Raw genomic sequence first — 22,797 nt, 5'->3', positions numbered from 1 at the left:
CTAATGAATAAATGTTGTTGTTGTGGTCTTCAGTCCTGAGACTGGTTTGATGCAGCTCTCCATGCTACTCTATCCTGTGCAAGCTTCTTCATCTCCCAGTACCTAATGCAGCCTACATCCTTGATGCCTCAGAACATTTGCTACCAACCGATCCCTTCTTCTAGTCAAGTTGTGCCACAAACTCGTCTTCTCTCCAATTCTATTCAATACCTCATCATTAGTTATGTGATCTACCCATCTAATCTTCAGCATTCTTCTGTAGAACCACATTTCGAAACCTTCTATTTTCCTCTTGTCTAAGCTATTTATCGTCCATGTTTCATTTCCGTACATGGCTACACTCCATACAAATACTTTCAGAAACGACTTCCTGACACTTAAATCAATACTCGATGTTAACAAATTTCTCTTCTTCAGAAACGCTTTCCTTGCCATTGCCAGTCTACATTTTATATCCTCTCTACTTCGACCATCATCAGTTATTTTGCTCCCCAAATAGCAAAACTCCTTTACTACTTTAAGTGTCTCATTTCCTAATCTAATTCCCTCAGCATCACCCGACTTAATTCGACTACATTCCATTATCCTCGTTTTGCTTTTGTTGATGTTCATCTTATATCCTCCTTTCAAGACACTCTCCATTTCGTTCAATTGCTCTTCCAAGTCCTTTGCTGTCTCTGACAGAATACAATGTCATCGGCGAACCTCAAAGTTTTTATTTCTTCTCCATGGATTTTAATACCTACACCGAATTTTTCTTTTGTTTCCTTCACTGCTTGCTCAACATACAGATTGAATAACATCGGGGAGAGGCAACAACCCTGTCTCACTCCCTTCCCAACCACTGCTTCCCTTTCATGCCCCTCAACTCTTATAACTGCCATTTGATTACCATACAAAGTGTAAATAGCCTTTCGCTCCCCGTATTTTACCCCTGCCACCTTCAGAATTTCAAAGAGAGTATTCCAGTCAACATTGTAAAAGCTTTCTCTAAGTCTACAGATGCTAGTAACGTAGGTTTGCCTTTCCTTAATCTTTCTTCTAAGATAAGTCGTAGGGTCAGTATTGCCTCACGTGTTGCAACATTTCCACGGAAACCAACCTGACTTTCCCCGAGGTCGGCTTCTACCAGTTTTTCCATTCGTCTGTAAAGAATTCGCGTTACTATTTTGCAGCTGTGACTTATTAATGAATAAATACATAACTCAACTAAACAAGTATTGGAATGTACTATAAATCTGCAGTGCCATTGTCTCTGAGAATTACATGGCTGTGCTGCTGGTGGGTGCCAGCAGTCAACATGCCCTGCCCCAGCACGGTTTTCAGCATGTTTTTGCCATGCGCACCAGCAGTCAGTGCAGAGTACCGTCGGCGTTCCACAGGTGTTCTCGAAGCTGCGGGAGGAGCGGCCCGACTTTGCGCGCCAGCTGTCGGTGGTGGCCGGCGACCTCAGCGCGCCGGACTTCCGGCTGGCGGAGCAGGACATGGCAGCCCTGCGGCGTGACGTCAGCGTCGTCTTCCACAACGCCGCCAGCGTCCGCTTCGACGACACCCTGCGCCAGGCCGTCACCACCAACGTGGTGGGCACCAAGCACGTGCTGCAGCTGGCCGAGCAGCTGCCCCACCTCCAGGTGTGTCACCAGTCACCAGATGAGATGATGTTGGCTGGTCATAAGAGCCAGACATTTAAGGTTGTCGTTGCAGCTGAACGTCGCAAATGTTCTTGTCAGTCCCTAATATCTTCTATACTTGTGTCCCTTACACAGCACTTAGGCTAAAAGTACAAAAGAATGCACAGTTCCAAAGAGAGTGCAGCTTGTGTTCCTGACTGTTGACTGAACTGATCAACTAGCCACTGACGTTGTTGTGTTCAGAGTGGTATCAGAAACACCTAGTCGAAGTTGTGTGAAAAAATCCTGTGTTTCCAAAGTGAAACAGGTAAGAATCATGTTTCAGCTTTCTCGATGTATTTCTGGTACTCTGTGTGGTGTGCGTACTGTAAGACCTTCGGTACACACACCATCAGATTATTTGACTTATAGCTCTAATGAAGTAGGCGAGTGTTAGCAATATGTCTCGTGGTCTTATTGTGGCGTGTTTATCTTCTTCCGTTAGGTCAGACGATAGAAATGCCACTTGCACGCTTAGAGTAGCAGATTGACGATGACCAACTTCAAACAGAACTTGATTAATTTTCACACACATTTATTAAAATAATAAAAGGCGTAGATATTACGTAACTTGATTCTGGATGCTGTTTATAATTGATAATCTGAAGATCCTTTGGTCTTGATACGTTAATCTTATTCTCACATATCTCTGATACTTGACAAAGTGTCTATACATTTCTCTTCATGGCTATATAGAGGAATATGATAATCTTATTAGGTGCAGACTGAAACTTGACTATAGACTAATGCAGACTGATGCAGACTGACTAATCAGAAGTCTGTACACTCGTTATAATACCTCGAGCATTCAGGTATCACTGCGCGAGTGTGATCCGCGAGGAGAAAAGATTCTACGTTGGCAGCAATCTCATTGGCTGCGTTACATATTAACACGCGGATCGACTGAAGCAGAATTTAGTCCGTCTCCAAGACAGCGCCATCTCGTAGTGCAGAGACGGACGAGCGCTGCGCCTGCGCTGTTGTGCTTAGCGGGGCGCGCTCTAGTGGGAAAGTTGTGTACGCGCTGACTACGCGGAAATATGTACACAACACTTTGTTACAACACTGTATGCAGTACACACGAGCAATAGCCTTAATTCCTAAATGCATTTTGAAACGCTGGCTTGCAATCCATCATGCTGCATCCACATGTTTTGCAAATGTGACGTGTACTGCCATCTGTTGACTCCGCTTGGAATCATTGTTTCTGTACGAAGGAGCGTGTGTATAATGTCCCCAAAGAGTGTGTTTGTTCCTTTTATGGTTGGTTGGTCGGTTGATATGGGGGAGGGGACCAAACACCGAGATCATCGGTCCCATCGGATTAGGGAAGGATGGGGAAGGAAGTCGACCATTCCCTTTCAAAGGGATCATCCCAGCATTTGCCTGAAGGGATTTAGGAAAATCACAGAAAACCTACATCACGATGGCTGCATGCAGGTTAAACCGTCGTCCTCCCAAAGTCCAGTGTGCTAACCACTGCACAACCTCGCTCGATCTCTCTTTAGGGCAAAACAAATTTGTACCTCTTGAGTGTGCTCTGGAGTTTCAAGGATAGGTTTTGTTTCTGACTGACTTAAAATTAAATCGGACAGAGAGCTCATTAAACTGAAGAGCTGCTCAGTGAGGCCAGACAATGAATTGAAAATGGAGGAAGCAAACAAAGGTTGCCGCTGCTCTTGGTGCGAAGCAGTCTGCTTTAAGGAAAAAAACTGAAAGCTGTGAAGAGCGAACATAAATTTTGGCGCATCCAGATGACTGGACCCAGTACATCCAGATGGTGGCACGAACAGTGTTCTTCATTTGAGGGTCATATTGAGTTCATTTGTGACACCTACTAAATGCGTACTCTTTGGGCATGTTTTGAACACTCTTAACCGCAGGTGAATGAAAGAGTGCGCATTTCCGGTTTTTTGTATTTTTGAAAAACTAAAAGTTATTAGTTCTTCGTTGTTATAGTTTTCTGAACACACGATTTTGTGTTAATAAATATAAACCTAAAATAATTTTGTTTTTCTGTTGATAATAACCCAGATATTTACGGTTATTCCTTAACTGCGCACTCATTGGTATGGTTCCCCTATCACATGGTCATAGCTCTGTTGATAAGAGTCACCCTTGCTATAATGAGGATCACTACGATTTGAACAGTTATGAGATTTTAGAGCTTCCAAAATATTTTTCATTAACTGCTATTGTGAACTGCGTACCACACTTACTCACAAGCAATATGAAAATAATGACATAACTGAAATAGAATAAGCCACACTCTCATTCTACATACATCTTTCTCCCTCCGCGTCCACCCTCAGATATTATCTTCTCTGTCCTCAAATGTTAGTCAGTCAGAGGTCAGCAAAGACAACAAATTCTTACAACGATAAGCTCCAGACAGCCAGTGGTAGACGACAGAATGTATTTCTCAGTCGCTTCGTGTGATCAGCTATGCATCCAGTGCATGAGCACAGTGCAGTACGTTCTGCCCAGCTGACTTTATACCATATTGCACAATGTTACAATTTCGATATATTGCATTCTCTGGCACGAATAACTGTCTGCCAGTAAACTAACATAATTTCTGAGATTTATCAGATAACAACAAATATTATAACTTTCTGAGAGGGATATGACAGTTCTGTGCCTAAACAATATAAAATACACACTAAAAACTTTATGCTTGAAATTGAATCGTAAGGGAATACTTGTAAATTAGAAACTAATCTGACTCGAACTAGACATTCTCTTAATGCACTGAGTTGATTTGATAATAAAGACTAAACTCTAGTTTTAATGTGTAAATATTTACTGAGAATTTTGGCTCAAATTGTGACCTTCTAACTTGGACCTGTAACTATGCACAACAGCTGCTCTGTGAAAGTGTTCCACGTCTCATCGACTCTTGGAGCGACGAATTTACCTTACATGCTGAAAGAAAATACTGATGTTCGCAGTATGCAGAGCATTAATTGTAGCAAATTATGCAATTACGAGTTTTTGGGACCATTGAACAGAAGATGTAGTATATTATTGGCTTAGGTCGAGAAACTGCTAAATACTCTTATGTACACTGTACTGTAAACAAAAATAATCAAAATCAATGGGGGCTACAACTGCAGATGTACACAAGGCCGACAGCTGAAGGCACACACACTGTGTTTCTGATGTACCAGTCACACCAGCCTATACATCAGTCATGGTTAGAAAAGCACCAAGGGAGAGAAAGTATATTATAAAGAAAGAACACAAGAACTAAGGACATCCATGTCGGCCTGAAAACTGTTGAATTACTAGTCAGCTGCTAACTAGGTTATGATTTAATTACAGAACTCACAGACACCAGCTAATCCCAGTTCCACATCTATAATATGAACAAATCGTGGGTTTAGTTGTGGTCGTTAATTAACACAAAGAAAAGTGGCCAATACAAAAGATACTGAATACACGAGACATTTACTAGTTCCAGAATACAGCCCATGTATTTGCCATGAATCAGCTGTAATATTTCGGTATCCAGCTCTTTGGACACTAGCCGACCTTTGACCTTTGGGTTCCCTACATTCACAGGCAGCTCTGTGGGAGCAAGAGTGGTGGTGTTGGGATACTTTTGTCAGAAACCTCACAGCTTCATCAGCACATACACACACTATTTCACGCACAACCATCTTTTCCTCTTCCAATCACCAACCAGTATTTTACCACCATAAAAAATGAAATTCCAGTTAGTATGTGCTCCTGGGCTGCTATCTTGTTTCAATAGTTAGCATTCACAAAACGCAAGAAGCTTCATCAGCAGCACATGCACATGTGCACACACACACAAACAGACACCCACACAAGACACACACACACACACACACACACACACACACACACACACACATTTTGTTCTTCATTAACAGTCCAATATTTACCGCCATTAGAAATGAAACGATCAGTATTTATTGCAAACTTCTCTGTTCCCAGTACCCCACTTGGCATAAAAACACTGGTTCAGTCTTTGTTCACACTTGGTACAAGACACCTCTGGCCCGCACATTAAAAATCACATTATTTCCAGCTCTAAATTGTCTGTACTTAGGCAACAGCCTTCCCACAATGGTAACACTGGTTCCCGTGAGATTACCGAAGTTAACATCTGCAGTGGCTGGCTAGTCCTTGGGACCATCCAAGTCTGCGAAGCACTGTTGGCAAGTGGGGTGCACTTAGCCCATCTAACACCAACTGAGGAGCTACATGAGGAGTGGTGGCTGCAGTCACAAAAACTGACTAAGTCCAGGAGAGCTGTGTGCTGACCACATGCTTTTCCACATCTGCATCCAGTTAAAGCAATCGGCTGAGGCCGACACGGCGGTCGGTGGGTATCGTTGAGCACTCCAAGACCTCTCGAGATGAGACCAAATTGACTGCAGTATTGTTCTACAACTGTACAGAACACATGTGGCTCACTTAATGGCACTACAGATCTAACTAACAGATTAAGTCACACTTGGCAATGTCTGTAATTTGATATATGTGCAGACGTCAAAAGCGTCCTTTAAAGAAATAGAAATTCGTCTGCATTATTTGCCAAAATACGTAAAGATTTGTTCTAGAACAGTACAGACCATGTGTGGCTCACTTATCGTGTATGAAGACAAAACTCAACTGTCGTTCAATCATTGTTCCCACTTGATGCATGGCACAATGGACCTTTAAATGAAGTGCCGCAATGTTATTTCACATACGTAAATTGGCTGCATTTGTTATCAAAGAATCGGCTTAGTTTGGCTAACACCAACACACTACCTGCCATAGTCAGATGATCAGGGCCGGCATATGTGGTGATCACTATACCATGGAACTGGAGTCTGTACAATGTTGGACACTGCTTCTACCCAAGAACATTCGGTAATTTTAATTTTGAGTATTATTTTCCATATAGTAATATTGTTACGACATTCTACATTATCGTGGGTGCAAAATGCCGATTCTTCCCCATATTATACGGGAATTTCCATTTTCCTTTGATAAAATAATCGAACGCCAGTGATCACTATGTGTTCCTTAAACCCGTTAGATCAGTATCGCAAGCAAGTGAGCCACATGTGATCTGTACTTTTATAGAACAACAGTACAGACTATTTGCGCCTGGGTATAATGTTTTGACATTCTGTTTGAAGGTCCATTGCATCTAGCACCAAATGGGTACAAAGACAGAATAGCAGTCTTTTCTGAATTGCAAGTGGCACACAGAGACAGGACAGCTTTGGAATACATAATAATTGGCTGTTAGGTTTTAAGGGAAGTACAATTCTCTGCTGTCTTGTGAGTGAGCGAAATATATATATTGTGTGTGTGTGTGTGTGTGTGTGTGTGTGTGTGTGTGTGTGTGTGTGTGTGTGAGAGAGAGAGAGAGAGAGAGAGAGAGAGTGTATTTATGTATGTGTACTGAAGAAGTTTTGTAGATTTTGTGTATGCTGATGAAATAAGCTGCTGTTGCTACTCTCTTTGCCACAGCCCTGTCCCTCTTGTAGAGAACCCGGAAGTCAGTTTTTGTCTGGAGAGTAGGTTGCCCTCTTACTAACTACACTAAACAGTTGGTGAATTCTGTTTGTCCCACAATAAGATGCAATGCTTGCATCCTAAAGTTAAACGAGAGGTATACTGTAGACCATTCGCAACGTATTTAATAAGTAATGAATGTTTCTTCTAGCAACTTCACAGCTTGCACTAATTCCCCTCTAACATACTTAGAACAGCTGTCCTCTCAATGTTGGCCACCAGAAGAATGAGTGTGTGCATGTTCATATGAAAAAATCACGTGTATTTTCGGTAAAATCGCGTTCGCTAAACACCTTCATACGAGGAAACCAGGAGTGTGAATCATGCATGGCCTGGGCCGAAAGACTTTCCTACTGCAGATGTATCGATAGACCATCTCGGTGTTTTGGTGCATGAGGACTACATTCACTACTGCCAATTACTTCTTCTCCCATTCCTTTTATCACAGTGAAGCCTACCCGCTATTTTCAACAGATTGGGAGCTTTCTTAGCTGGTTCATGACTTGGAACTTAGCCTAGACGGATAAGAGAGTCCTAAGCTTGTTCGGCACTGAAGACAACCCCCGAGCAGTTATTTAACCGAGCGAAGTGGCGCCGTGATTAACACCACTGGACCGCACTCGGGAGAACGACTGTTCAAACTCGCGTCTGACTTTCCAGATTTAGGTTTTCCATGATTTCCCGAAATCACTCCAGGCAAATGCCTGGATTGTTCCTTTGAAAGGGCACGGCCGACTTCCTTCCCCATCCTTGACACAATCTGAGCTTGTGCTCCGTTTCTAATTATCTCGATGTAGACGGGATGTTAAACCCAATCTTTGTTCCTTCCTCCCGAGCAGTTAGAGGACAAGGAATTTGCTGTGTCCCATCTCTGCGCAGCAAGCGTGCTGGGACGGCCTGCATTTCATAAAAACAGCACTGTGTGACACGCTAGGAAGAATACTTTTCAGAGAGAAAAAAATCTGAAAAGCCAGAAGTGGGAGTGGCCGTTATCCACGGCCATGACAAGAAATGTTCGCTTAAATCCGAGTAACAGAGACTGATTAGCTCACAATAAATATTTCAGCAGAAGGCACGCTTTCCACTGTGTCTACCTGCAAGCACTTTGGTTGACCGGGGTTAGAAACCTGTCATGTAATGGGAGAAATTTTCTGTCATGCTTCCCACATCAGACCATCCGCGAGAGAAGAAATTTGTTAAACTTATTTACGAAATTATTATTAGTCAGGATTCATGCTTGTTGAAATTGATTGGTGAGGTTCCTACGCTGGCAGAACCAGCCACTCTTTCGAAAAGTAAAGTCAGACCACAATTGCTGCCAAGAAGAAAACACTTCCATCAGGTAATTGCAGAGAAATGCAGAGAGGGAAGACTCCAACTTAGAGCAGAATACAGTACTTGAGGTGTACTTGGAATTTCCAGCCGTTGCTGTTGCTGTCTTCCACACTTACACTGTTTAAGAGTAGTAAGCATGAGATGGTGATTCATTCACTGAGCTGAGGGGTACATGAGGCGATTGACTTACATCTGGGTGTAATTACACAGTTTTAACAATTGCGTCCAGCTAACTGCTATCATCATGCACTTTACGAATCTCCTGGTGTTCGCACTTACTTTCCCGGATTCTTTCCTTAAACAACTTATCGTTTTCACAGTCACTGGCATAGTTTCATGTTGTGCTTTGATGTGTGTCTGGGCCAAGGTTATATTTCGTAATTACAGTATTTTGTCGACTCATTAAATGTTTCATGCTTAGTTCAATAGGAAATTCACTTGTTTGATGTGTGATGATATATCTGTGTGGGCCAAGGTTATATTTCGTAATTACAGTCTTTTGTCGACTCATTAAATGTTTCATGCTTAGTTCAATAGGAAATTCACATGCTTGATGTGTGATGATATATCTGAGTGGTGAGTGGTGTTGAATTGGGTCACTTCTAGTAGTTTTCTTCCAATAAGACGTTATCTATTGTGCTACAATGTTCTTAAATTTGCATCATCTTATTGTGAGCTTCGCTTTCCTGTAAATCACTGGGGATCGGACCTATAGATCTTGGAGCAATGCTAAACAGTTCAACCAACGGGTCCCGATATACACAGCTAAATAATCGGATAGATTACGACATGGTGGCACCTATATCACTTGATAATAGCTTAACTAAAGCTGTGAGGGTGTATCGTGAGTCACTCTAGTGTATAATCCTGACGAAAGCCAGCCCACGTGACAAAGATCCCACCGTAAATGCGCAAAGGAAATCAAATACTCGTTCGGCAGAGATGGAGCCGGAGGATAGCGCTAATGTGCCGCTGAAACTAGTCGTGTGATACAATAAAGACGTTCTAAAAATACAGCTGTGATGGTAGTTTTTCTCATACATATCATCAGCTGAAGTACTACGTCGATGCAATAAGATCGAAGTCTGTAAAACTGTTCAGTTTGTTTTCAACTTTTACTTTGCTGTCTGTTAGAAGTTTTGTATCACTGGGTAAGTGATCAAATATTTTTGTTGCAGTGTTTTGTACCCCGCTTTCATGCTAAAGACAAACTTAAGGTAGAGTAATGAATATCACTTTTTCCTCTGCTATTGTAATTATGTACATCATTGTTCCTTTTGAATGGTGGTGGATTATTTACCACGAACTTCATGAGGGAATAAACATACCGTGAAGCAGCCCAACTCCTGAAACAGGTATCTACAAGATGATGCGAGTCAGTATCACATATTATTCTTATAGCCCGTTTATGAGCGATGAAGACTTTTTTACTTAAAGAGGAGTTACCCCAGAACATTATCCCATGTGACATTATTGAATGAAAATATGTTAACTTACTGATTTATTTCTACCCGAGATTTGCAATGATATTTTACTACGCCCATGTTAACAGAGTATTCTAGTTCGATGATCTTTATGTCAGAAATTAACTTATTCTTCTACACATAACTATTGCAATTGATGTTCCCAACCAGGGAAGTTCAACCTTCTTTGTTCCAGGTATTTATGTATGTATCAACCTCCTTCTGTCATTCGGACCAGCCAGTGCTTGAAGAGAGGCTGTACCCGGCAAAAGCAGACCCAGAAAAGATAATGGATATAGTTTCATGGATGGACGAAGATCTTCTAGAAGCTTTAACACCGAAGTAAGCCTACGCCATGATCATTTCTCTCTTCCTCTTAAGTTATACCTTACACACAGTCACTACATGTTTACAGGAATTAATCAGATCACATGCATTGAACTTTATGGTCACAGATCAAAGGTTATCACGGACATGAAAAGGATGGTGTGATTGTACATGTCGCTGAGGAATCTAACGCAAATACGAATTCAAAAGAGCTGACTAATACATTGGTCATTATAGGCTCCATACTGAACAGTTGCACCATGTTTAGAATCTGTAGAGGCTACAGATTCCGAAATAAGATTCCCATTATGGCTGCTAGAGGAGTATCTTCCAAATATTCTTGGACAAGTTTCTAGTTTAACCCAGAACAACAGAGCAGTCAGAAGAATTTCGACTGGCCCAGAAACGGCACAGTTCCGCCATTTTACATTTTTTGAAATTCTGCCATTTTGTATATCCGATAACTGGTCTATGTTAGAGAGGGAGCAATCTGGCAACAATGCGTGACGTCACCGACTACGTAAAAGGGCGAGGTGACAATTGAGATTGGGGTGGACCTGTCTCTGTAACACTATCACTGCTACCCCAACAGCATCTGAAGTATTGGTTATGCAACAGGTGATGTTAGGACATGGGCCACACATAAATGGTCGTGCTACCACCTCTCGTCGGTCAATCTGTGCAGTGGCAGCTGACAATACGGGCGTCGATTCGAGGTGTGTTTTAACAATCAAACAGATGTCAATTGCTTGCTCTCAGAAGGATTGCCGAAATTCGTCTTGTTGTGTGCGTATGCCGTTGACATCCCACACACAGGCGACAGGTCCTCAGCAATTAACAGCCAGGGGAGCATTTCACTGTTTCTTGATGACTGCCTCGATGACGTATTTTATTGCTGCAGTCGGTTGCTGCAGAAGTTGTTTCAGCTCCAAAACCAGGTCCAGGATCATGGTCATCATCATGTTAACAGACTGTTATCATCCGGTTGGTGAGTCTGCAAGATAGGAGTATGGGACGGTACAGGGAACTGAAGCACCATTACTGCCAGCATGAAGACAGATGGCATTGTTGCAGTTAAAGTACTAAATATTGATAAGCAATCGCTATATTCTTAATATGAGATGTGGAACCGTAATAGCATCAGTTTGTTGTCTGTCTGTCTGTCAGTGTTTTAAGACCCTTTTTCTTACGAACAGATAGATGTATGAAGTTGACATTTATATAAAATACTACAGTCTGTGATCCCCTGGCGATGTAAGAAATTGAAGGTTGTACGTCAGTGCAGTCAAAACACATAACCATTTATGTCACATATTTTGATACTCGCAGATCCACTCATCAAAATTTCTAGCTGACCTACCTATACTCGTAGTTACGTTTGTGCGGAACCGTCAGAGTGCTGGTTCTACCCGCACTTTCCTGTTTGCGGATTTTAATTATTTCTGCTTTCTGTCTGCTGTCTTCAGTTTCGCCACCAAACCTCGTCCAGAAGAGATTTAAAATAATATTATGACTCTTTAACTGATTTTACGTGTAGGCAGAACTTCCAAGAACTTTCTAATAGATCTTTCGCCACGATCCGTCCGTTTAAATTATCGTAAGCTTCGTGTGTGGTCCTTGTTACGGGTAACATATAGTAACGTAAAGAAACTTCCTGGCAGATTAAAACTCTGTGCCCGACCGAGACTCGAACTGGGGACCTTTGCCTTTCGCGGACAAGTGCTCTACCATCTGAGCTACCGAAGCACGACTCACGCCCGCTCCTCACAGCTTTACTTCTGCCAGTATCTCGTCTCCTACCTTCCTAACTTTACAAAAGCTCTCCTGCGAGACTAGCACAACTAGCACTCCTGAAAGAAAGGATATTGCGGAGACATGGCTTAGCCACAGCCTGGGGGATGTTTCCAGAATGAGATTTTCACTCGGCAGCGGAGTGTGCGCTGATATCATTCTGGATATAGTAACGTAGTATCATTAATTTTTATACTTCTCTGTGGGCAACTAACCGCAGTTTAATGTGTAAATACTTAATTGAATTCGCAATTTAATATTTCACATATTGGTAACAAAAAAATCTACCACCACTGGCATTATCAGTTCCGACATGAATCTCAGGTCAATGGTGACTACACGGTCGAGCGTTAGCTACGGAGTTCGACAGCGATATTCTCAATATTTTTTGTCAATAGTTTTGTATTTTCCTGGCGCTTCTGTTATTTTTTCCTTCCGTTGTGGGAAGCAGTAGATTATAGAAATATAACAGCATGTAAATGGTTGTTCCGCATACTTTTCAGTTGGCAACAACTTTTGAGTGAAATTCATCTGAGTTAGCCGCTACTTTCACATGGTGAAATTATATTCCCAAGCTTCGATGATAAACGAACTCTCAGCAACATGTTGTTGTCAGCAATTTGTTTTCCTCGATTTTGTGCGTGTTTGCTGTTTTGTCCAATAACAACATTGCTTGCATATGAGAATCGTGGCGGTTAAGTTGTACAGATTGTTGATGTTACATAGCAGGAATCAGGCACAGTTTGTGTTTTTTTACATATTAAATAAGCACCGTTACCCGTTTAGAATTTATAAATTCATCTTCAGACGGTTTCCGTGTTTTCCAAACGTGTGGACGTAGGAGCAAAACTGAGATGCCGAGAAATGACTACTAGAGACATTTGTTCTTATCGTCTCTCTCGAACGGATGATACTTGCGTTGTTCATAATGTTCACACATACACTCACTCCGACCTCGATTTTTATTCAACTTTGTTGGACGACACGCAGAATATTTTGGTTCAGTATGTGTTCTGACCATCTTATAGCACATGGAAATAAATCGCTTTGCAAATCAAAACACTTGGCGTCCTTTTACTAAAGTAAACTAAAACCAAATGGTGACTAGATGCTACTGTGCACCATCAAAATTTTATACCTTTCAGCTGCCGATCATTTTCATTATTTGTTTCTGTAGCAAAAGAGATTAAAATTTATAACAAAGAATACTCAGAATTTGGTGACCTCTGGCTGGCAAAGGACCATGTTACAAAGGTGGATAATTACTAAAAAAAACATGTCCATGGACCAGAAACGCAGTGTTGCACAGTGAACGCCAAGTTTAGCTATGAAAGGAGAATATACATAATGTGGTAAGGCAAAAATCACATTAACTCTTTATGAATGTTTGCGTCACAACCTTAAAGAGAAACTCAAACATTTCATTTATTTATGTGGCAGATTCTGAGTCAATAGAATGTTCTGGAGAGCTGTAACTTCTGAATTTTTTTCTCTTTTGTATAGATTCTCAAAGCACTGCTAGAAAAGTGTTGTAAATATAGAGAAATTTAATTGCTGTTAGCTTGTTTTGATATCTGATCTGGCGTCGTAGTAGTCAGAATGTAGATTGAGTAAAATAATTAATTTAAATGGCTAAGCTCTGGAAGCAAATAGCGCATGATTGTACCTTTAACGTGAAAAAGGTAATTTCTTGTAAGGATAACCTGTGAAAAAAGAATGTTTGTGCTCTCTGTAGTTACTGAGTAATTGAAAAATGTCCACAGGCATCGAACTTGGATAACGCGCCTCCACTCGTCTATCTACGAGTGGAGAAATCTTGAATGTTTGACACATTTTTGGCTGCCTGCACAGGACTGACCGAAATCCACTCCCAGCTCATATATAAAAGTTCGAACTGCACACAGTCACAGCAACATTAACTTACGTCTAAGAAATGGTAAATTATAAAAAAAGCAACAAAAATAGATTTGGTGCTGTGGGAGATTGTAGCTGAGAGCTTTTATAAAAATGGCATGGGGGTGCGGTTATGGAAAGGAAGACCTGCTATTGTGTTTCTGGAAAATTCGCTTATGAGACAAAAAGTAATTTGCTCATATAGGTATATTTACGCAAGGTATTACTGACGCGGACACTGATGGTGCTCTCGGTAACTGGCAATCGAACGGAGATTGCCAAAATTCAATATACTATGTGAAACTCAGAGAGAAACGGCAAGAGAAAAGATTTACGAAACAACATCACAATAAATTTTCAATCTAGCATACAAAGCAGTTATGAAGGCGATGTGCAATGGAAAAGCAAAGTTTCCATTCACGTACTCTCCGACCGCGCCAAAGCGTTCCGAAGTAAAATTTACGCAGTAACTTCAAAAATATCATCTGCAAACGGGCTCCATTTGAAAGATGCTAATTAGTTGTGATATGTATTTCCTCAAGCAGCCACCTCTTGTAAACCCATTCACAGAACGACAGAATTCGGGCAACCACCCCTTCTAGAGTGTCTATCGATGTTTCGAACACCAAACGCTTCATCTCCCGGCCACATTAAGAGTAATGTCAGGAGAAACCGATGGTCACAGTAGTGGTGATCCCCTCCAAATCCAACAACAATCTCCAAATGCTCTCTGACGTCTAGGGTCTCGTCGGTCTGGAACCGTAATCCTTGCCTGACTGCACTGACACTCCAGAGGGTCTGGTTTGCTAGTCCAAAGCTTCAGCCAACATTAGTGAAGCACCTGATTGTTTTGAGTGTGTTAGACAAACATTAGTGCGCAGGTACCAGCTGTGCATTAATGTAAACAGACGACATTTTCAGCAACATCTTTGAAACAACGTTCATCACACGGCAGTTTGAATACCGTCTCTGAATGTCAGTAGCGTCAAAACAGTCAGCGAACACATGTGGCGAAACGGTGCACCTAGTTTCGTTACGTAAAGAAATGTCTCCCCTAAACACTCTCTCATTTTCTTTAGATTTCTCTGTTGACTTATGTGTTTTGGTTCTGCCAACAGATTACTGGGAAACTTGCCTAACACGTACGTGTTATCCAAGAACCTTGCTGAGAAGCTTGTAGCCGATTACGCCTCCAGACTACCAATTATTATTTCCAGACCGTCCATTGGTAAGTATACGCTCGCATTGCTAGGCCTGTTTACTATACAGCATATTAAAAAAGATATGTATCAATCATTCGCAGAAGCGTATCCGTGCAGAATAATCAGCCAGTGACAGTGCTTCCACATTCTATTCACGGTGCGTGTACATCAGGGTCTCGCATAGCACTCCTCAGTCATGTGGTGGACATTACTTGCTGCAGCCATTTGTCTTACGCTGACGCCAGGGTTGTCCTGAAAATAAGAAGAAGTTCCTCCTCAGCTGAGGTACCCTCGCCCTTTTAACCCTTTCTCAGTCACCAGTAGTGGGTTCAAAGGTCCCATCAAAGTTCCCATCTTCCTTAAGGCGACGATGAGTTGCTTCAAACAGCTTTCTATAGGGCCACCGTCGTTATGGAAATCTCTGCACATGCCAATGTTGAGCGCCACAGATTTTACCATCCGTTAATCTGTACAGCGAATGAATATCTGGCAGCTCTGTGTGTAAGTACACTTCCATTGCAGTGTACGTGAAGCTACGTTGGTGGATGATATGGCCTTGATGCTGGTAGAACGTGTCAAAATGAACAATGACGTGAATCACTTGTCAACATTACCTTCGTTCCTACAGACCCACAAATACTGACGCTGAACCTAAGAATTACAACTGACTGTACATTCTAACCAGTTCGTAGATAAGACGATATTTTGAACACTTCATGTAAGAAAACATTTCACGTATGGGCTGGTACTTTCTGTTTCTGTGTCTTTCCCATGATTAATGTGATCATGAAAAGAAGTATAACATGAGTACTGACATGGTAATAAAGTGTTTAAGGGCAGATGTCCACATAAAATATTGTATTTCTTCATTTTTGAGGAATGTTGCCCGGAAGTTTGGCCATTCCTTTTCGTTACACCCTGTCTTTGCATTCTGCGCATGACGTGCACCCAACTTTGCGTTTTAATCTACAAGCTGCTCATTCCTTTATCAAGTGTGGAACCAAATGTAGCTAACTGACACAGCAACAGCCTCGACTGCAAAAGTAAATTCTCACTCCCCCTCTTGTAATGACACATCCCAAGTCATATTTCCGTACAGGGTTACATATGCGAAGCGCTTCACAGAAAATTCATCTCAGCATAGGTTATCAAAGGATGGATTCTGCAAAAAGTTTCTGTAAAGCTGTTCTTACAACGAACTGATTGAAAATCAATGCGCTGTTTGTCACTATGTGCCTTCTGGCGAGTGTGTGAAAATCGTAACATCTGAAATATAGGACAGTTTAGTGGGGTTCTGTGCTGGGGATGAAGCGCTAATGAATCACACCGCCAAACGAAATATTTGTATTTTCTGTTTAGTGTTTACACAATTCGGTACCCACCAGGTTAAACAATAGAGAGAAAGTGTAACTGCAAAGGTGAACGCCATTACTAACTAACGCGGCACATGTAAAACGTGGAAATATCACGATAATAGCAGTGAAATTAGATACCGTGAAATGGAATGAATAGAAATAATAGGGTGAATAGAAACGAACTTCCAAAGAAGTTTTATGCTATTGTATCGGACAACAGATGGGAATATCATTCAAAGACTTGTTTGTCTAAGTTCATAGTGAACCAATCTTAGATGGAAATTACGAACTTCAAACACAGTCTGCTGATGTTTACTCTAGTGCAAACATCGGGTGTGGTGCTGACTCTGCTTACTTCGAATTTTATCTACAAAATGCAGTCAAAATTGTGTTGTTTTAATTGATTTCTTTATTTAACCTGATCTGATTAGAGTCATCAGACCCTCTCTTACGTCGGATCAGGGTTTCACAGATACTGTACTTTTTTTTACATCATGGTTACCTAATAAACAGCAATTTTAATGTGAAAAATGTCATTAAAACGATTTGGGTGTCTATAGTGACAATATGATACCGACTGCGAATTACTAAAGTTAACACTGAGAGTAATTGTACTACTGCTGCTGCTGCCACTAATAGTGGCCATTGGAATAATAATAAGACAATAAGATGCAACAGAAAGAAAGATTTTCGAGAGGAAAGTGTTGAAAATGGAAAGATTCCAAGGCAGGAGGGAGAAGAAGACAGGATCAAAATGGTTCGAGGAAAGAAAAAGGATACATAGTGAAAAGATGAAAGAATACTGGAGGAAGAAGAAAGAAAAACAAAGAAGGAAGAATTGAAATTGGTGCGTGGTCCTTAGATGATCCAAACGAAGAAATAAAGAAGAATGACAATAATAACAATAATGATAGTGGCAGATAAAAAATAATTTTTAAGTGTAGAAAATAGATTTTTTTCTGATATAGTGAGTTCTGAGGAAAGGAGATTCAAAGAGACAGCACTAGCTAAGGAAACTAGGAAAGGATCAAGATCTGGTCGGAAAGAAGGATGTACAAGGGTAACGAGTTCGTACAGAGAGAGTGGTAATCCTTATTGTTGCTACAGTAGATATGTCAATAAATGTCCTCTGAAGCTGAAGATGTTATTCAGTTCTCTAACATAATGCTGGTGGTTGTATCAGAGTCGCGTTTCTGCTACTGATAAGGACTTCGAGAAATTGGCTGAACGATGGAGTGGAACAAAAAGTTTTTGTTCTCATGGGAACAGGTGTTTCAGCCATATTATTCAGACAAGAGCTGTAAGGGCGACGAGAGATATGACGAACGGTGTTTGTTGATAGGACAATAGGCAAGACAGAGGATATGGAAGTTCTTGCTCTACTCTGAACGCAGCCAGGATAATTAACTGTGCATATGATTGTGAAACATGATCAAGGTGTCGAACATCACAGATTTGACGAACACAGGCAACCACAACCAGTTCCAGGTGCAGTGAGCTTTCCTAAGAAAGGCCTTGCGTGATAACATCGCTGTAATCAATAACTGGAAGTATCAGGATAACATCGCTATTATCAGTAAGTGGAAGTGGAAGTGTCTGTACAAGTTTATTTTTCAGGTGAAGATGGAAAAGCTTTTTATGTTTTTGTAGGGCATATTGAGATGATGATGCCTTCTTGCACATTAAATTGTCAGTCCACTTTATATTTCCGTCTTTTATTACTCATAGACTTTGCTGTAGGAGGGATGTTGATATAAATCTCATTTAGGGTTAACTATGCCGGAGATACCCGATAATTCGAGCTAATGTGCCTGCAATGACCAACCATTACCGCTTGGGTTTTGGAAGATTTGAACTTTCACCCTATCTGCTGCACCCCTTTAGACCTTTTGACAGACGACACACATCGGCACTGAGATTCTAGATAGCTGTCTTGATGTTTATTAATTTTACACTTTGATACAACTGGTGGTCATCATCTTACATGTGGTATTTGCAGTAGGACAAAAGTGATGACACGTCGTTCACATAGTATGGGAACAGTATAGGACCCAATACCGAACCCTGGGGGGACGCTGATACCACCTGCCTGCATTGCGACTTTGTGGTGCTGCAAATGAAGCAATACTGGCGAGACATCAGGTACGAGCGATGGCATTGCAGTGCACTTGGCGAGAAATTTAGGCTGCTAAATTCGGCAAGTAAAATGTCGAATTCGACAGTGTGAATGGCTTTGCTGAAGTCAAAGAAGCACATGATAATCGCATCTTGTGCAACCATGGCAAGCTTCAGATTATCTGTTACCTTTAGTAAGGCAGAAGTTGTGCTGCGATGTTTTTCCGTAACTTGATTAGTATTAGTCTGGTAGGTTGTGAAACTCAGTTGGTAGAGCACTTGCCCGCGAAAGGCAAAGGTCCCGAGTTCGAGTCTCGGTCGGGCACACAGTTTTAATCTGCCAGGAAGTTTCATATCAGCGCACACTCCGCTGCAGAGTGAAAATCTCATTCTGGAAACATCCCCCAGGCTGTGGCTAAGCCATGTCTCCGCAATATCCTTTCTTTCAGGAGTGCTAGTTCTGCAAGGATCGCAGGAGAGCTTCTGTAAAGTTTGGAAGGTAGGAGACGAGGTACTGGCAGAAGTAAAGCTGTGAGTACCGGACGTGAGTCGTGCTTCGGTAGCTCAGTTGGTAGAGCACTTGCCCGCGAAAGGCAAAGGTCCCGAGTTCGAGTCTCGGTCGGGCACACAGTTTTAATCTGCCAGGAAGTTTCATATCAGCGCACACTCCGCTGCAGAGTGAAAATCTCATTCTGGAGTCTGGTAGGTTGTTTGTCGTTAGGTAGTTCGTTACCTCGTCGTGGGCTATACATTCAAAGGCTTTGGACAATGTAGGATGAATACAAATACGTTGGTAATCAGAGGGTGGCGTGACAACGGCCTTTTACGTAGTGGCTTAACTAGTTCCTATTTCTGGACCTCCGGGTAAACACTTGTGGTTAAGTATATGGAAAGCAAATTTGCAATTCCCTTTCCTTAACCAAAAGTCCAGTTTTAATGTATACCGTAATTCGACTTTCGCTTCAGCTGCCTGAAAACATGTGGCTACTTTGCGAAATTTTTAGGGTGAACAGAACCATTAACCAACAGTATCTGCTCAGAAGAAGGCTAAGAATTTGACGGAAATGAAGAATGGCATGGCACTTTTCTCAAACCAGGAGACAACGCTGGGATTCAAATATATCGAAAAAGTGAGCAGTCGTTTAGACTGTAAGCATGTAAATTTTGTTATGTAGAAGGAAACGTTTTTGTTATGCTCTTTTGGAATGATTCAAGGCGAATTAAACAGGTCTATTTTAACAGATGGAGGGTCATTTTTTAGTCAGTAAATATCGTGAGATGACTGACATCACATACGTACCAAACACTAGGAGACACTACTTTCAAAGATGATCTACAGTGGTGTGAACCTCAGTGGAAATAAAATTTACGTGATCACAGTTGTTTAGCTTTATAGTCCTAATAAGTCGAAGCAATTAGCAATATCACCGTATGTACTGCATCCAGTTTGTCAGAGTGATGGTTCTCGTACACGTCTGTGACGATGGAAGAACTCCAGCCACAAAATATAGAAAAACAAACTCGTTTCCTCTCTGTGTTCTACAGAGGAGAAACGCGAACTTCCCAGCCACAAGGGCAGAGTTCAGGTAAAGTTTCAACGTGAGTATAGGCAGAAGGAGTGCTCTCAATCACTGAACACTGCACACTCAACGACGACTTCCTACCCAGAGGCGAAGTCCAGAATCGTATAAGTTCGTAACAGTACAGTGCCTAACCGTTCTAACTATAAACTCTCCTGAGAACAAAGACAGAAAGTTCGTCTGTAGCAACAAAGTTGATACTGAGCGACCATCAGACACGGGCGCTCAAAACGGAAGACCTCTTTCTCACAACCGCTGGCTTCCCAGCAAAGCTCTGCTACCCTCCCTCATAACTGCACAAGGCAAATCATATTCTCGACACCACGGAATGTTCTCCTTCTCTACAGATTCTTCCGAACGCTGGACAACCGTATTTTAGTCTTTTGTCGTTCAGCGCGGAAAGTCTGCGAGGAAATATCTACCCCCGTTAATTAGGAATTCATATAACGGTACGCTTCTCAGAGTAAAAATCCTCGGAAATAACCCAGCCTGCGTGATTTCCAAGGTAACGCTTCCTTGTTCCTCTCTGCTGCCTCCAAGATTTTCAGAGTTTCCGGCTATCCTTCAGGCCTAGCTACAATACCAGCCAGCCGCCACTCTATTGTGCTTCAGCGCTCAGGTGCCCCGACCGTCGGGCTAGGGCAACTTCCTCTGTTAAGCAGCAACAACAGACCTGTGCGGGCTTTTCCACCCAGGGCCTGAGTTACGCCTACCGTTTCATTTCCACTGGCGTTCCAACCTCCACTAGTATAGGCAGTCATTGATTACGTCGGTTTGATAATAAAGACACTCCATCACGTTTCATGCAATAAGCGTTAACAACTATTTACAAGGTGTACGTGACAATGTCAGTCTTCTTTAAATATTCATATATACGATGTACAACCTATCAAATGATATCTAATTCCGGTTGTAAATCAGGGCAAAGTATGTAGATGAGTGCTTGTAAGGTGTGAAATTATAGCCACCTTACAACAATATTTTAAGATTTAACACTCTCTTTTTGGAAACAAGAATAAAAAAAACACAGTTTGTGCCATATTCTTGGTTTTCACGGAATAAAACTTCTTTTAAACCAAATAATTTTTGTTTCTTAACCGTACTGGATTAGCCGAGCGGTCCTGGCGCTTCAGTCATGGACTGTGCGGCTGGTCCAGGCGGAGGTTCGAGTCCTCCCTCGGGCATGGGTGTGTGTGTTTGTCCTTAGGATAATTTAGGTTAAGTAGTGTGTAAGCTTAGGGACTGGTGACCTTAGCAGTTGAGTCCCATAAGATTTCACACACATTTGAACATTTTGTATTTTATTCTCCTGGAAACAAAAAAGATTTTGACATCCCCTATTCACCCAAAGGATAAATAAAAAGAAACGATAAAAAGATTAACAGCGCCGTTTCTATTCATCTCTCTCTGAAGGATGAATAGGAACACCAATTTTATAAATTTAGAAATATTAGGGGCTGAGACAGAGAGTAAAATAATGAGAAGCGCACGTAATTCACTGACGGAAAAGAGATCGCAGCACGAAAACTTTTAAAAAAGTAATGAAATTTCGGGAATGCATTTGGTTAGGTAACATGTTTAAGTGATTAACATTGCAAGATCACAGGTTAATGTAAGCACGAGATAAGCCATTTCAAATGTGAAATGCTGGTACAATTATAACCGGTATAATCGCCAGAATGTTTTATGCAAGGATGCAAATGTGCGTACATTGTGTTGGACGGGTGCCGGATGTCAATTTGTGGCATGGAGATCCGTGCCTATTGCACAACTTGGTCGCTCAGTAAAGGGACGGTTAATGTGGTTATGGATGACGGTCGAGTTGTTGCCCATTAGTGGTCGATTGGAGATAGAGCAGACCAAGGCCACATGTCGACACTCTGAAGAGCATGTCGGGTTGCAACAGCGGTGTTTGGGCGAATTTCATACCTTTGGAAGACACCTCGTAGAATACTGTTCATAAATGGCAACACAACAGGTCGAATCACCAGATTGACGTACAAATTTGCGATCACAGTGCGTGGGATAACCACCAACTGCTGCAGCTGACATACGAAATAGCATCGCAGACCGTAACCTCTGGTGTAGGTCCAAAGTGCCTAGCACGTGGGCAGATATGTTGCAGGCTTCTCAATTGGCCTCCTCCTAACCGACATACGGCCATCATTGGCACCGAGGCAGAACCAGCTTTCATCAGAAAACGCAGCAGACGGCAATCCTTACCTCCAATGACCTCTGGCTTTACGCCACTGAAGTCGCAAACGGCGATAGGTTGAGGTCAGTTGAATGTACGTTACAGGGCGTTTGGCTCGGAGCTGTCCTTGAAGTAACCAATTTGTAACAGTTCGTTGTGTCACTGTGGTGCCATCTGCTGCTCATACTGCTACTGCATATGCAGTATGATGCGCCAAAGCCATACGCTGAACCCGACGGTCTCCCCACGTGATAGAAGCCCTTTATTCAGAGCGACCGTACATCCTCGTAGCCACCGCTGCCAGCAGTCATGTACATTTGCTACACTCCTG

At 41.9% G+C, this 22,797-nt stretch overlaps 1 protein-coding gene across 2 annotated transcripts in view; it reads left to right on the top strand.

The window, feature by feature from the left end:
• Window positions 1-22,797, top strand: part of LOC126419198 (fatty acyl-CoA reductase 1-like) — a 147,672-nt gene that overhangs the window by 43,174 nt on the left and 81,701 nt on the right. For both annotated transcript variants that reach the window (XM_050086333.1, XM_050086332.1), the window contains exons 3-5: window positions 1,383-1,631; window positions 10,206-10,351; window positions 15,139-15,248. In XM_050086333.1, coding sequence (XP_049942290.1) covers window positions 1,383-1,631; window positions 10,206-10,351; window positions 15,139-15,248 — 505 coding nt within the window. The remainder of the gene's footprint in view (window positions 1-1,382; window positions 1,632-10,205; window positions 10,352-15,138; window positions 15,249-22,797) is intronic.

Source organism: Schistocerca serialis, chromosome 9 (assembly GCF_023864345.2).
Source record: "Schistocerca serialis cubense isolate TAMUIC-IGC-003099 chromosome 9, iqSchSeri2.2, whole genome shotgun sequence".
Classification (NCBI taxonomy): Eukaryota; Metazoa; Arthropoda; class Insecta; order Orthoptera; family Acrididae; genus Schistocerca; species Schistocerca serialis.
This window is presented reverse-complemented; position numbering and strand designations above follow the sequence as displayed.